Genomic DNA, 15,097 nt, shown 5'->3' on the forward strand with positions numbered 1-15,097 from the left:
AGGCCCCAGGGCAAAGCAAAAAACTCACAAAACATGTTTCTCTTCTTAAATCACATGGGAACAACACACACACACACACACACACACACACACACTACTGTATGTATGAGCTACAGTTCCTAGACCAAGTTAGGCCTAGGAGCACTTATGCTGCTGAGTTAACATGTTTGCTCCAGCTAATCCTGAACAGAGTTGTGATTAAAGCTTTAGCTTTCTACGCACACCGACACAAATACATTCTGTCCTTCCCATTAGCCTCTTTGGCATCGCTACACGATGACCTCATCTGGAATGGGCTGAACTCCAGAAACACACACACACACACACACACACACACACACACCCATATAAGGACTTGCTGATGATGTAATGGGCGCCAAGGACTGCGAGTGAGACTCAGTGTGCAGCGCACTTCTCATAATGTTTGGTTTTCCGGATGGAATGTCCACATCACTGGGATCTCCGGGAAAGGGAGAAGTAAAAGAGTAGAGACCATTTATTCTCTCAGGATTTTTTTTTTTTTTTTAAAAGGACAGAGGCCAACGGCAGAGCACAGGTAGGAACAACAGTCCAAAGACTTGAGAACAGCGGAAAAGAGTTAGAATGTGTGTTTAGAAACGAATTAACTGCCGGATGAGTTACGAGCAGATTGAGTTCTCGACCAGTCCAGCAGAGTTTTGATAGAATATATTTCAATGTCAAGTTGGTATCAAATAACAAGCTGTGTGTTGAAAAACAATTAATGAAGGCTCACTGAAACCGTTTTTTAAAAAGGAGCATTATTGACAAGACAACTAAAGTGAGACTATTAAATATGAATCTTGAGGTTCGGAAGTGTAACCTATTATATGTATTAGAACAATAAACCATTAACTTCCTAATTCTTAAATGTAATATGGCCTGCCCTGCTATTTTATTTTATTGTATATATGTTTGCTCCCCTGGGGATGAATAAAGTAATATCTTATCTGTCAGACCAGTGATCAATTCAACACACACAAAGGCACATACATATGTATGTATGTATATATATATATATATATATATTCCTCACAAGCCACATTCCTTATAATCCTTAAACACAATGTGCAGACAGTATTTTACACGTTCCATTAGTTGCCCTAAAGATCTTGACCACAAATCATTCCTTATACAAAGCTCTCCACATGCTTCTCATCATTAAAATATCCTACATGTATCTAACCATATAGACCATGAGTGCAAGCAGACCCATCAGCACTCTAGAAACATCCAGTACTCGACACCAGCAACAACAGTCCCCAACCTCACATGACATTGATTCTAGATATTTTGAAAATGGACATTTAATACACACTTGTACAGTGTGTATTAAATGCATTTGCACATTGCTGGCATGAATCTGGGGAAATGTGGGGAGTGTCAGCACTTGTAAATGTAGCCAGTCTGTAATTACTTATGGAACAGGGGGGAATTCCTGCCTCTCCTTGCTGGAAATGGGGTAGCGTTGGAGGAGCACAGAAGGAGGGTGATTGGGTGCAGTGTTGAGGGTACTCAAGGGTAGAGAACTTCTTAATTAACAAAACGCTCCCTGCCAAGGGACCATCTGCTGCGATAGTCTAAACATCCTACAGAATGCATGCTGCCTGAAGAGACGTGGAATTACATGGACGCAGCTACGTGTTTTAAGGTATTACGAGTAGGAACAGACACGCGGGTACATGTGCGAAAAGAAAGCATTACCGGCTTCTGTAGAGGTTTGAGTAAGGAGGGAATTCTTCGGAAAATTATAAATAAATGTTTATGTTGGAAATACACAATTTAGGAAATGTATTTGTGTTTAAAAGTTGTGGCCAAGAGGTTTAGTATAAACACTACAAAGTGTCCGTGGAGGCTGGAATAAAAAACAACAACAATAAGACAATAAAACCATGCCAAAACATTCTTTTTTTTTTCCTTTTTCTCTGCAGGCTCAAGCTCCTGGTTTGTAAAGGAGAGAGAATACCAGGAGATTAAGGCGAAGAAGAGTGAAAAAGAAGTGTTGACTCTAAAAGGATGAGCTCAACAAGCTGAAGGCGTTTGCACTGCTGAGCGAGCTGCCAGAGGAGCAGAGGCTCCACGTCAAAGAACTGACCGCCATCACCGACCACGTCGAGCAGGAGGTCAGTGACGCTTATCGCAAAAGGAGGAGCTCAAACCCCTGCACCATAATCAAGTTTCCATCTTCCACCTAAGCCAGGGCACCATGACAACCCCGAGCCTGCTGTCAGAGGTCGAGTTGCTGAGGAGAAGGGTCGTAGAAATGGAGGGGAAGGACGAGGAGCTGATACGCATGTGGGACCAGTGTCGAGACCTGGACCGCAGCCTGGCGAGGGAGACCAGCCACTGTCGTAGCTTGAAGGTTGAGGTGGATAAACTCAATGTCAGGATCAGCGAGTTGGACAGGATAGAGGAGGCTTTAGGTAAGAGCAAACAGGACTGTGGCATTCTGAAGGGCAGCTTGGAGCGAGAGAGGGAGGCCAGCAAGGTGCTGTCTGGTGAGCTTGACGCTCTGAAAGTCAAGGTGAGAGAGCTAGAGGCCGTTGAAGGCCAACTGGGAAAGAGTGAGGCGGTGATTAGACAGGACCTGGCCAAGCTCAGGTCACTGACTGTAGCTTTGGTGGAGGACAGAAAGACCATGGCCGAGAAGCTCCGACAGGCGGAGGAAAAACTCAACAGGAAGGAGGGCAAAAGAAACGAGCAAAGCAATTTGGCAACGATGACAGAGCGACTGAGAGAGGAGAGGCAGCAGGCACTGAGGTCGAAGGCAGATTTAGAGGAGAGGATTAAGGGCATAGCAAAGGAAAAATATGACCTTCAAGACAGACTAAAAACCGAAGGGGAGAGGAATGGGGAGCTGCAGAGTAGAATCACTACAATGAAGAAAAGATTACAGATCTTGGAAAACAGGAAAGAGAGAGAGAGGTACACACACACCTCTATTCCAAAAAACTCCGACCACCACTGCCACTCGGAGGACAACAAAGTCAAGGAATTGACCGTGGAGCTAGAAAGGCTGCAAAAGAGAGTACGAGACAAGGAGGTGTTGGAGGAAGAATTGATGAAGGTGGAAAATGACTTTGAGTCCCTGCAAAAGAGGTTTCGGGACGAACAAAAGAGGTCCCACGCTCTGACAGAGGAGCTGGAGGTGGCAAAGAGGGAGCTATCGAGGTATGAGCAGGCAGAGAAGCAGGAGGTCAACCAGGAACATCTTCTCCTTTGCCGTCTTCAGAAGGAGCAGGTCAAGTCCAGACTATTGGGCAGAGAGGTTGAAACCCTGAAGCAGAAACTCCAGAAGCTGATGGGAACTGAGGAGTCCATCTGCAGGGTTCAGACGGATCACTCCACGCTGCAGAGGAAGCTGACCCAGCAGGAAGCCAGTAACCAAGAGCTGGCCAGAGAGATGAAGGAACTGAGCAGTGAGCTAGACAGGCACGGGCAAATCAAGACTCTTACGCCTGGTGCTAACCGACAACGCCGTGCAGACCTCCGTCAGACCACCAAAGAGGTTCAGACAGACCCCGCAGATAGCCTGCCGCCTGACTTCAACGAGTCCAGCGAGGCACTTGGTGGAGAAAACGAGGACGAGGAACCAAACCACAACGCAGAAGTCGTAAACAGACAAAGCTCTCTCGTCAGCAACCTGAACAGCTTGAACAGTACAAACAACATGAGCCAATACAGCGGCAATTCAGTCAATGGCATAGATATGCACCAAGCGGCAAACGGAGAGGTGATGATGTTAACGCACACGCCAGGGCAGCCCTTGCAGATCAAAGTAACACCCCATCATATACTCAACACGGCCACGCTCGAGATAAGCAGCCCCAATGGCGACGCCGCCACATCCTACACCAGCACGGCCCTCATACCGACAAGCGGAGCGTCGCCTAAGCAGAGAATTACGATCATCCAAAACTCGTCTCTGTCTGCGGTCAATGCTAAAAGCCCACCGTTGAGCCCCGACCGCACCGTCTCCCCGCTCGACGGCACGCCCGTCTCTCGGGCGTTGAATCCAAATCCACCGCGCTGCGCAACGCCCGACCACGGCAACTCCCCCGTTCAGATTGTGACCGTGAGGACCTGTTCTCCGGAGCCGACCGACGCTGCAAATCCGGTGGCCTACGGCAAGACGCCGGGGAGGCAGAACAGCTGGCAGCCTCAAAGGCCCGGCAGCACAGACACAAGTCCCAGCATCATCGCCACGGAGGATAACAAGATCCATATCCACCTGGGGAGCCCGTATAGCCAGTCTCTGAATGGTATGACTCACGGCATCCCGCAGCCCGTTGGGCCGTACTACCTCCGACATGAGCAAAGGACTCAAGTGCTCACCAATGGCTGTCACGTCAAAGGCGTTGGCATGATTACGAGTAGCATCACTATATCCCCCGCTGCCTCTTCAGCGTCACATTCCTCAAACATCACAGTAAGTGGCCTTTTTGATTAGAGGAACATGGATGTATTCTCAACATACAGTATTATGTTTTCAGTCACATTCCCTGGCCAGACAACAAAAACAATTCCCTTGATCTAATGACAACCCAGAGTTTTTTTTTTGTATTTTGTAACATTCATGAAATAAATGCTTTGTGTATTTGTCCAATGAAAGCCTTTGTATATCATATTTGGTCTAGTTAGGGCATCCTTACACTGACTGACTTTAACAACCCTTTATTGAATGTGTGCCGAATATCCGCGTGAGAGCTTAAGAGATGCAGTACCGCTACCAAATATGTGATGTGCTTTTTTTTTTCCTCCTTCAATTTTCATCAATGTTTATTTTCTGTTCATTAAAAATGTTTGCGTTGACTTTATTCATTCACCTTGAATACTTTTGAGAGTGGGTTGGCATTAACCCAGCTGACAGGTTGCCAGACAGTTTAAATGTAAAACCGTTGGAATCAGAAAAGACCAAAACCTGGTTTGATGTTTGTTCCTCCAGGGTCAACTAAACACGAGCAAGCACATGCCCGTTTACGTGACGCATTTTAAATTAAATGGAGGTAGGGTTGGTACCTACTACCAAATAGTTCACAATGTTATTCATTACGTAGATATCGTCCATCTATTGTCTAAACCATGTAGTTTTGTACAGTTGCAGATACAGATTTGGCCACTAATATTATAATATACAATTTGTAGATTATTTCAATGGATTGTTTTCGACTCATGAGATCCAAACATCTCCCGAGCATTGTAAGTTCTAAAAATCTAATTTCATTCAGAAAAAGATAGATGTAATCAATTCCAAAATTGACAATATTTTTTAACTAACATAACAAACTCGTTTAGCCTTTCAAAACATATTCACTGTGAAACCAGTCAGAGACCAGTTTGCTCTCTCAATTGCCCGAAGGTGATAACGTCATTAAATATCAATTTTAGACTCCCCCCCCCCCCCCAATGACTCAATCCAAGCTTTGAATGTAAAAAAAGAAAAAAGAAGTGCATTCTGTACACCCGAGAACATTGCCATGTTTGAGTCAACAGTTGAGTCACCAGCTTTTTCAACCGCAGAAAATTCCAAACAAGTGTGTGTAAGTGTGAAACCTCCTTCAAATGTGCCCTGGAAAACTCTGCTCATGTTTTTTCCTGAAACAATTAAACTTGGAACACCTACTGATGGCCGATCTGTTAACGCTTTATGGTGGATGGACTATTAAAAGCCCTTTTTTCCTATTTGTTACAAACATAATAAAAAGTCATTTGTAATTACCATCGTCTTAACACGATGAAAACAATATACGTTTGAATACCCCTTGAAACATTCTCAGTTTTTCATCATTTACTATCAAAAAATTCACGATTGCGAGCAAAGTGCAGCCATTAGAACGCCAATGACGATCTTATTTTATTAGCCACGTATGCAAAGAATTCTGCACAGTCAAACCTCCCATTGCAGGAAGTTTATTTAATTGTTGTGTTGAATTATAAATATTTCCTGGGTCATTTATCAGACTTTCCCGTTTGTGAATTGCCCGTGAAACATGAAAGCACCAGAGTCAAAACTCGTCTGTGGTCAGAATGTCACTTAACGATAATACAATATAAATACACACTAGACTTCAATTGCTCAAAACTGCACACCGAGGCATTCAGGGGAAGGAGACCTATCCAGAAGATTAAACGGTGAGATGGATTTGCCAAAAATATGTAGCACACTAATGAGGAGCATACATGATCCATTATCACAGTATGCAACTTCCAGAATACCTCATACCCTAAAACCTAAAAAGGTACAACATGAATAGTTTTTAGTCGCCAACATGTCAACTTTTGAAAAAGGTAAAAAAATAATAATTTAAAAACACAAAATATACGGTTACATGTGGTTTCATAGAGTGGCAGAAATAAACGACCTGTTATTTAGTTTGAATAAAAGCTGTGATGAGCTGTGTCATCTAAATAAGAAACCAGCTGACAGTTTGTGGGGGGTGGGGGCACAATAAGGCTCACTGTGGTTAGGAGAGGCTGGCAGAGCAGGTTTATGATGACAAAACATGGAGGAACATTAACCACGCTGACATCACCGGTTGGCAAGGTGGGAGTAGCCAGATGGGGCATTTGATGAGAGTTTAGGGCAGGCTGGAGTGTGACAGAAGCCTCATGAGGACTTCGCCACAAGACTCAATCGCCATAAAAGTCAAGACGAATCTCTTCCTCACTCTTATAACTTCAAAAGCCAGTGCCACAAACTAACGGACTTCAACTCTCCTCGTCAGTCACAGCCCTGTCTGCCAAGCAGCTCAGAGACAAATGTAAGCACTGATGGGATGCCGACCTAGAAACATTATTATTATTTTTTTTTAAAGGGCAAAATGCACGTGATCCCAGATCAGGGCACCGTGGTGCGGCTAAAGTGGCACTAAAAGGCCGTATATTCCACTTTCAAAAGTGTGACAATATGACATCTTTACAAACAACAACAAATGCTTCAGGAAAGAAAAAAGTGAATTAATTTAACATTACGATGAACAACTAACAGATACGTATGCCTCCTTTCTCCAATCGGATCCCTTTTGGGGTCACTAAAGAAGCCTGGCCCAACAAGGTGCAACAGAGTAAATTCAAGGATTGTGATTGGATTGCCAGGGGAGAATCAGGAAGATATTGAAACAAGCACAAATAATTGATTATTATTATATGCATATAATATTTCTTTAGTTTCTTAGTCTTTTTTTATGCTGAAAGGCTCATTGCCACTTTCAGATTACAGTGTTGTAAAGCTGCTATATAAACAATCAGACTCCCTGTAATAGTTAAGATGGAACATATTCTATTAATACAATTGTATTTCCCCAGAATCTCTTTGCTCTTCTGAATAAATGTAAATAAATAAAAGTAATACGCTTGGTGAGTGTCGTCTGTGCATGGATCTGGAGTGGTGAAAATATGTTTTTATGGAGTAAAAAGAGTCATTAGTATTATAAACCTTAATATATCATTTTAGATACGTGTGTAAATAAAAAATATCAAGTAAATTAAGTGTAGCCAGAAACCAAAATGTCTTTGTGAAATGAAGTTTAGTAGAAGCATGAAGTTAAAGTAGTGTACAATGGAAATCCTCAAGTGACTCGACTTGGTCACATTCTGCTCCGCAACGCAGCAACACGTTGCCGTCCTAAGCAATCAGGCCAATAGTCCAGGGAACATTAAACAGGACTGCCCTCTATTGGTATGCAGAGTGCATGAAGCTCTCCGAGGAACAGCCGCAGGGGACTGCCCGTGTTAGTGCATGTGCGTGCGTGTGTGTGTAGATGAGGGTGGGCATAGCAGAAAAAATAGAAGAATGTTACGTATAGAAAGGGACGTAACTGTACGATGAACGCCCGGACATGACAGACAACGTGAGGGCAACATTCACGACACCATAACTAGTTGTTGTCATGACTCGCACGGGCACACCGGCGCGCACGTGTTCGCGCATCCTCTGCTCCTAGCGTCCTCTCTGCGTCCCCTGGCCCAACAAAGCACAGGTAAACTGCACGAAACCACACACGTGCGGGTGCTTTGCGTGTTACACCCGTCGCTACGGTTAAACGAAGTTAACTTTTACCCGGCATGCAGCGACTGTTAACGGACACCGCCGTGGCTAGCTAACGTTAGCTTACAGTTAGCAACCCGACTGTACCTCGCGACCGCCACAAGTTAATGTCAACAGATCGCTTTCAAACAAACACCTTCCGGACATGCGCATTTCAGAAATACTACAACGTAAAAGATACTAAAGTAACGCAAGATACCTGAGTTGCCCTCGTGCGCCCACCACTCGTCACCCAGGTCGTCTCCCATCTTCCTCTAAGCTCGTCTGTACTATCCGAATCTACCGCTGAGGGAGAGAGAGAGCACGTGAGGGGTGCGTTCAAAGGCAGCACGTAAAAACGGCAACGGGACACAATGGAAATTAAACCACAAGTACTGCCACAACATACTTTACATTAGTTATGATAGTGTGATAGATTCATGTTGGGTTTAAAAGAGACACTTTATACGAATATGCATATATATTTAATATATGTAATTATGTGGTAAGCAAGGGTGATGTACTGTCACGTTTTCCTTTTCCAAATTCAAGAGAGAGACTTTTTTAATCTCTCCTTTTAACTTGTCTGTTTGCTTGGGTTTTTAATAGTTTGGACTTTTGCCCAAATTACATTTCATTTATTTCTTTTTTTTTTGCCAATACAGTAGAAATGGCAGATATATATATATATATACAGTTGTCTTATGACGGCCGAGTCATAATCGTGACTGTTAAGTCCAGGTCATCATTTTAGTTGTTTGCATATATATGTATATATGTATATATATATACACATATGTATATATATATATATATATATATATATATATATATATATACATGCATGGATATATATATATATATACACATATACATATATGTATATATATATACGTATATATATGTGTGTATATATATAGTGTATATGTATGTGTATATATATATACATATATGTGTATATATATACACATATATATATATATATATACATGCATGCATATATATATATATACAGTATATATATATATATATATATATATATATATATATGCATCGCCCCCTCTCAACCACATATAGAATAAAACATGTTATGCAAATTAAAGAGGATCAAAGAGGCAGATCCTCTTGTTTCAGTTGTCTCTGACACTTAATTAGATTTCAAATAGAGGATCTCTGTAATTATATTTAGCCTCTAAAACTCAAATGTTAACCTTTTCACAAATGACATATATGCAATTATAGGCTAAATCCTCATTATTCATCATAAGGGGATGTTTAGAGCAGAGGAGAGAGGAGAGCATTGACCTACTGTATACTGAGTGTGTCTCCATGGAGGACATTACAATACACGTCTTTACATCTTCTGTCATTATGGTTTGGCCAGGGTGGTCTTATTTTGCAGCACGCAGCAAAAAGAAAAGACTGAAGGAAAAGAGGAGGAGGAGGAGGAGGACGTGTTTGGAATAGTGCCCTCTCCTCTGCAGCTGTAGCGGAGAGGAGGGACGGGTCCTCTGGGAGTAATTGCATGTTTTTTTGTGTTTCTGTCGGGAATAACACATTTCTGGCTCGTGGAGGCTGCGAGATGTTCGATTAAAGCTTTGCCACAAAAAAAAGAAAAGAAAAAAGAACAGACTGATTACTGGGGAAATTATAACGGGTTCAGAACGGTTATGGTGTATGGCATTCAAAATGGGAGGGGGGGGACAAATCAAGAAAGAGAGAACAAGGAAGGAGGTAGTCAACACATTGTGCTGAGGTTCGCCAACATTCAGAGGGAGGACAATGGATTCTAAATGGCAGCTTTGTCTGTAATTAAGCAGCGTTCCTGTAAAACACAGGCCTCTAACTCATTTGCCATTCTCTCTGTTCATCGTTTGGCTGCATTTTTTCACTGGGAACAAAACGCTGTACAAAAGCACATTCCTCCTTCCCTCTAAACCTCGGGGGGGGGGGGGGGGGGGGGGGGGGGGGGGGGGTTAAAACCATGCGTTAATCAGAGGACCTGCATTTGAAAGCGAAAAAGCACTTTTAAAAAAAAAGGGGAAAACTGCACAACGAGTACATTTATGTAAAACGTTAAGACGAGATGGAAATGATCCTCATTCTTTGGATAAGATACGTCATATTCATCCAATTTCCGATTTAAGTTTTTACAAATACAGAGGCTGATTATTTCCCCACTGTTTCCAGTTGTTATGCTAAGCTAACCAGCTGCGGTCTGTAGCTTCAAAATGTAACAGACATCTCTTGAGAGCGGTGTTGATCTTCACCGTTTGAGTTGCCGGAGCAACGCAGGATAAAATAAAAAAAAAAAAAAAACAAGAGGCAAAGAGATGTAAACTGAGGCAAAGAAGAAAGTTGTGAGAATGCAGAAAGAAAGAAAAAAGGAGTGAAAGAGAAGATGAGCATCAGTGTAATTAAAGGCGGACAGCTGTCTCCTCTGGCCTCTGTGATTGCACACTGCGGAGCATTGGTGTTAATGTGTTTGTTTTGTTGTAAGCAGCTGTTCCCTCCACTTTTTCCCTTTTTCACTTTAATGATCGCAAAGAAAGATGTTTATTTTTGGTTTCCATTCTCCTTTTTGGTGCTTTTTCTCGTTCCCGCAGAATGAGGAGAAACATGAGGGAGGATGAAGGAAGTGAGGACGGACGCAGTTTAATTGTGGCTTTGAAAAAAAAAAAAAAAGGCATCTGTTTCCTACCTATTCTCACGCCATTGGATTTCCTCCGGTATTAACGTACACCGTCTCTTCTTTATCTGAGATCCGTACAGTGACCCCTCAGATTTCTTTACTCATTGAGGAACATAATAATTTAGTTTTCTTTGTTTGTATCTTTTGACCTCGAGCTTCCAAACTATGGAGGACAGAAAATGACTTAAGTATAAATAAATAAATGCATGAATAAATACAGGAATAAATGCTTAAATTAATGTATAAATAAATAAATAAATACAGGAATAAATAAATAAATGCTTAAATAAATGTATAAATAAATAAATAAATACAGGAATAAATAAATAAATGCTTAAATAAATGTATAAATAAATACAGGAATAAATAAATAAATGCTTAAATAAATGTATAAATAAATAAATAAATACAGGAATAAATAAATAAATGCTTAAATAAATGTATAAATAAATACAGGAATAAAAATATATAAGTTGATACATAAACAGGACATCATTAAATAAATCTATTTCTACATTTCTGTATTTCTTCATTTATTTATTTCCGTATTTATGTGTCCTTGTATGCAAATGAGCTGGGGCGGTCCGAACCTCTGTCTAAAGCATTGATTGGTCTCAGGAGTGTGATCGCACCTGGGGTGTTATGCGCTACTACTTCTGCCTTGCACATGTTGTTGAAGTTGGCAAGCTCAGCTAACCGTTAGCAGAAGTCGTCGTTAGTACTTGGCAACATGGCGTTGTTATTACAAGCCATTTCAAATCAATTGCGATCTTTAGCAGACGATTTAGAGAACCACGTTGATGAGGACGTCCTTCAGCTTCGGCTGGATAAAGTGACCGATGACTCGCTCAGCTCAAGGCCAACATGGATGTGGAAGTTGACCAAACAGTGTTCGGCACTCTGGAAGAAGCTGCCCGCCTACTTGACATTGCTCTCGGAACCAGAGGAGGTGACGTCCATCGTACATTTGATCTCCAAATATTATCGAAGCACATCTACTTTGGGGACATGCCGCTGGGGACATAGCGCAGGTGTTCGGCGTGTCCGAGAGAACGATTTGGCGGAGGATGGTGCGGTACGGAAGAAGGTCGGTCATGTCAAGTGTGTTTTTTTTTTCTGGTTTCATTTATTGTCTTTTTAAAAGTGGCAGTATGTACGTCATGTTTATCCATGATAATGTTATGTTAAAAAATCTTATAGGCTGGGACGAGGAACTTCAGGATTCGTTATAATAAAGTGGTTTTAATTAAAAAAAAACATAGAAGTTGTGATACAGAGGTTTCCTGAGCTTTCACAATACACAGTCCACTATTGTCTATTAATTTATTTCTACAGCACATAGCTGGGTTTAGACTAACACAGGAACTAAAACACATTTAGTTTCACATGAGGCTTAAGATCATCTCAATTTTAAACTGCTGTATACGACAGGCCAACGTACATCTTGTGATCATTGTGTTCTGTTTGTACTGTGAGTTATGTGACATTTCTTTTGTCGTCTCTTTTGAAGTTTGTCTTGTTATTTTTGATGATCAGAGTCCACGATCTACTAACGGCAACATCCCAACACTGGATACAAGATGGTGGTTGGGCATTTGACTGCACAAGGCATACGTATACAAAGTAAGTGACAGTAGTCACCATTTGTTTGGTGGTTATTTACCTTTTTATGCTGCAATGTTTCCCCGAGGTTTACTTGCTGATTTCCTCACAATTTGGTAAAAGGCAGTTTTACTTAGTACCAGTGTAGATGTTGTGCTACTTTAGAATTTACTGTAAGATTGGGGGATGTTTTACTTTTTTCAGTGCACCATATATTGTTTTGCATATCATAGGACAGCGTGTCCAGGAATCCATGCGGCGTGTGGACCCTTCAGCTGAACCCAAGAAGACGCCGGAGGTACTCATAAACCAAACAGTTTATGGCACATTGACGGAAATCATAAATTGACAAGGTATCAAACATTCACTTCATTGTAGATTGTATTACTTTAGGAAACTTACTACCCAGTATACTTTATATCCAGAGAGTTACAAAGATATGCCCATGTACAATTTTAATTAACCCATCAGCATCACTGCAAGCCAGCCTTTGATTTATGCACGATGGAGGAAGCAAATCCATTAGAGTTCTAGCACATTACTATCAGTTGTACCTGGCTTGTGCCAGCATCAAAATTAAGAGTAAAGCTGGTTGGTTCTTTAAACTTTTAGGGCTTTTTAAGTGGTCTGTATGCACAGGTCAGTTAGAAAATATTTTCAAAATTAAACTTTCTCTTTTGGATTTGTTTACAGTCAAGCAGTGACTTTTAGTGCTACTGATATTGATCTTTGCTCATACCATTTCTTTTTCAGATGGCCGTATTGTTGTGCACGGTGGTATTGACGGCTTTAATCGTTTAATCGTGTTCTTGAGTGCCGCCACCAACAACAACCGAGCAGCAACAGTGTTGAGAAGTTTTATTGAAGCTGTGGGTGTCTACGGCGTGCCGTAGATAAAAAAACAAAATGTGTGTGAGGTCAGATAAAGGCGAGGGAAACATCGCACGCTACATGGTGGAGAACAGAGGACTGGACAGAAATTCACACATTGCTGGCAGGAGCGTCCATAATCAAAAGGTACCATGATCACCCATTCAAACATGTATCAAAATAACACCTGTAACACTGTAAAAGATGGCAAGATAAACTTTCTTCAATTCTATGTTAATACACTGCAGTAAAATGTTAGTAATCAGCTGTTTTCGCTCTGTTTTCTTCAACAAGAACTATTTCCACGTTTAATTATAAAAGTAGAATCAAGACACCAACTATTTTATTTACATTTTATATATAGTATAAAAAAAGTGAATAGTTGTGTCCCCATAAAAATAATAAAATGATTCAGACTTCCCCAGCGGAGGTCTCCAGAGTGACGTTACAGAAGAATCCTGTTGAACTTGATGTTGAATTAGTTTGATTATTGAACTGTAAATATTGATTGAAGAGTTTTAAACTGTGATCAGCTAATATTCCAACGGTGCTAACCCTAGACTAACCTTCTATTTATATTGTGTAGTCTGAAGAAGAGCTTTGCTAAATAGATTTTAAGTGGCGTGCAGTCTTCTTATCATTTTTAAGAGATTAACACAAATATTTGTAATGAACTGTCATTGTCGGCAGACTAAATCATTTCTTTCCCCATCAGAATTGAAACTAAAGTTTTTCATATTAATAATATAGGGAAGGTTCATTCCAATGTACATGCATCAGAAGCATGATGCAACTAGCAGAGAGGCCTGTAAATGTGGATTATTTTTAGTCTGCATAGCATGGGCACTTGTTAAAATGTTGTGATCAAACAAGGAGCAGTGTTTTAGAGAGCAAATATAATAATGCAGTAATGTTTTATAAGTTTAAACATCTAATGACTCTAAGAATGTGAAACTCAGATTCACGTCTCCCTTTCCTACTAAATGTAATCTTTGCATGAGAAAAAACAAAAGGCTCCTCAATTCAACCAGACGTGTAGTGGGGCAGTTCTGTAGACATGTTGACCATAATAACTTAATTACATTTGGCTGAACAGACCCTTTAACTGCAGGTTGACATGGAGTTTGGAGCTGACATGGACCGTGTGGTCATCGTCGGCCTGGTGTTGTGGTCCCTGAAGTTCAGCTGCACTAACTGAGCAGGAAGTTGAACATCTACCAGACCCTGATGGCCCCCTGTCCAATGTGTTGGATGTCTTTGTTCAGACTGTAAGCTTGATCTCAGAAATGCTCCAGTAAATGTCTGTGTCACCAGCTGTAGTTTAAATAAATGCTCTGATTTAAGCATAGTTATTTCCTGAACTCCTTTATTTCACATGAGTAAAAAGCTTAATACAAGTTTAAAAAAGAAAGAAAAGGTAATGCCAGCACTGTGTGTTTATAAATACGGTGTTATTTTTGATGTACAGTCTCCTTAGACCAACACAAACCCAGTGTCATTGCTACAAATAGCAACAAGAAGGTGGAAGAAGTGGGGGAAGTTGCTCTCCACCTCGTTAATATCCAGCTGGGAAGCACATTCCTTCCTATCCAGAACTGCATTAGTTTCCCAAGGATGCTTGGAGACGCTTTCAAAAAAGAAAAGTCAATATTTATTTAATTGCAGAGAAGGATTTTGTTACAACCATAAATGCGATGTAGAAATAATGACCTTACTTAATTAGTGCTTTGGGTTGTTAGTGTAGCTGATAATTTATAGTTAAAAAGAAAAGTAGAGGAAGCCCAACTGACACAGATGAATAACCTTTGGGGAACTATTACAAGTTTCTATTAATTCACCGTTCCCAACATGTATCCTCCAAAGAGACATCACTGTCTTCGTCCTCATCT

General features: G+C 41.1%; 1 protein-coding gene and 1 long non-coding RNA gene across 3 annotated transcripts; both read left to right on the forward strand.

Annotated features, from left to right (window-relative positions):
• The first annotated feature begins 376 nt into the window (after positions 1-376).
• LOC117750035 (filamin A-interacting protein 1-like) lies at positions 377-5,012 on the forward strand. 2 transcript variants are annotated; one of them, XM_034560880.1, is made up of 3 exons: positions 377-556; positions 1,950-2,141; positions 2,215-5,012. In XM_034560880.1, exon 3 carries the CDS (start codon positions 2,225-2,227, stop codon positions 4,466-4,468), a length of 2,244 nt encoding a protein of 747 aa, XP_034416771.1. In that variant the 5' UTR covers positions 377-556; positions 1,950-2,141; positions 2,215-2,224; the 3' UTR covers positions 4,469-5,012. The 2 variants fall into 2 exon arrangements, with proteins under 2 accessions (XP_034416771.1, XP_034416770.1); XM_034560879.1 differs by having other exon boundaries at positions 1,950-5,012.
• Positions 5,013-11,339: 6,327 nt separating this feature from the next.
• Positions 11,340-14,467, forward strand: LOC117750786. Its single transcript, XR_004611820.1, has 5 exons — positions 11,340-11,823; positions 12,273-12,359; positions 12,572-12,691; positions 13,092-13,355; positions 14,320-14,467. It is a non-coding gene; the product is annotated as an uncharacterized LOC117750786 (long non-coding RNA).
• The last annotated feature ends 630 nt before the right edge of the window (positions 14,468-15,097 follow it).

The sequence above is a fragment of the Cyclopterus lumpus genome, chromosome 21, assembly GCF_009769545.1.
Source record: "Cyclopterus lumpus isolate fCycLum1 chromosome 21, fCycLum1.pri, whole genome shotgun sequence".
Classification (NCBI taxonomy): domain Eukaryota; kingdom Metazoa; phylum Chordata; class Actinopteri; order Perciformes; family Cyclopteridae; genus Cyclopterus; species Cyclopterus lumpus.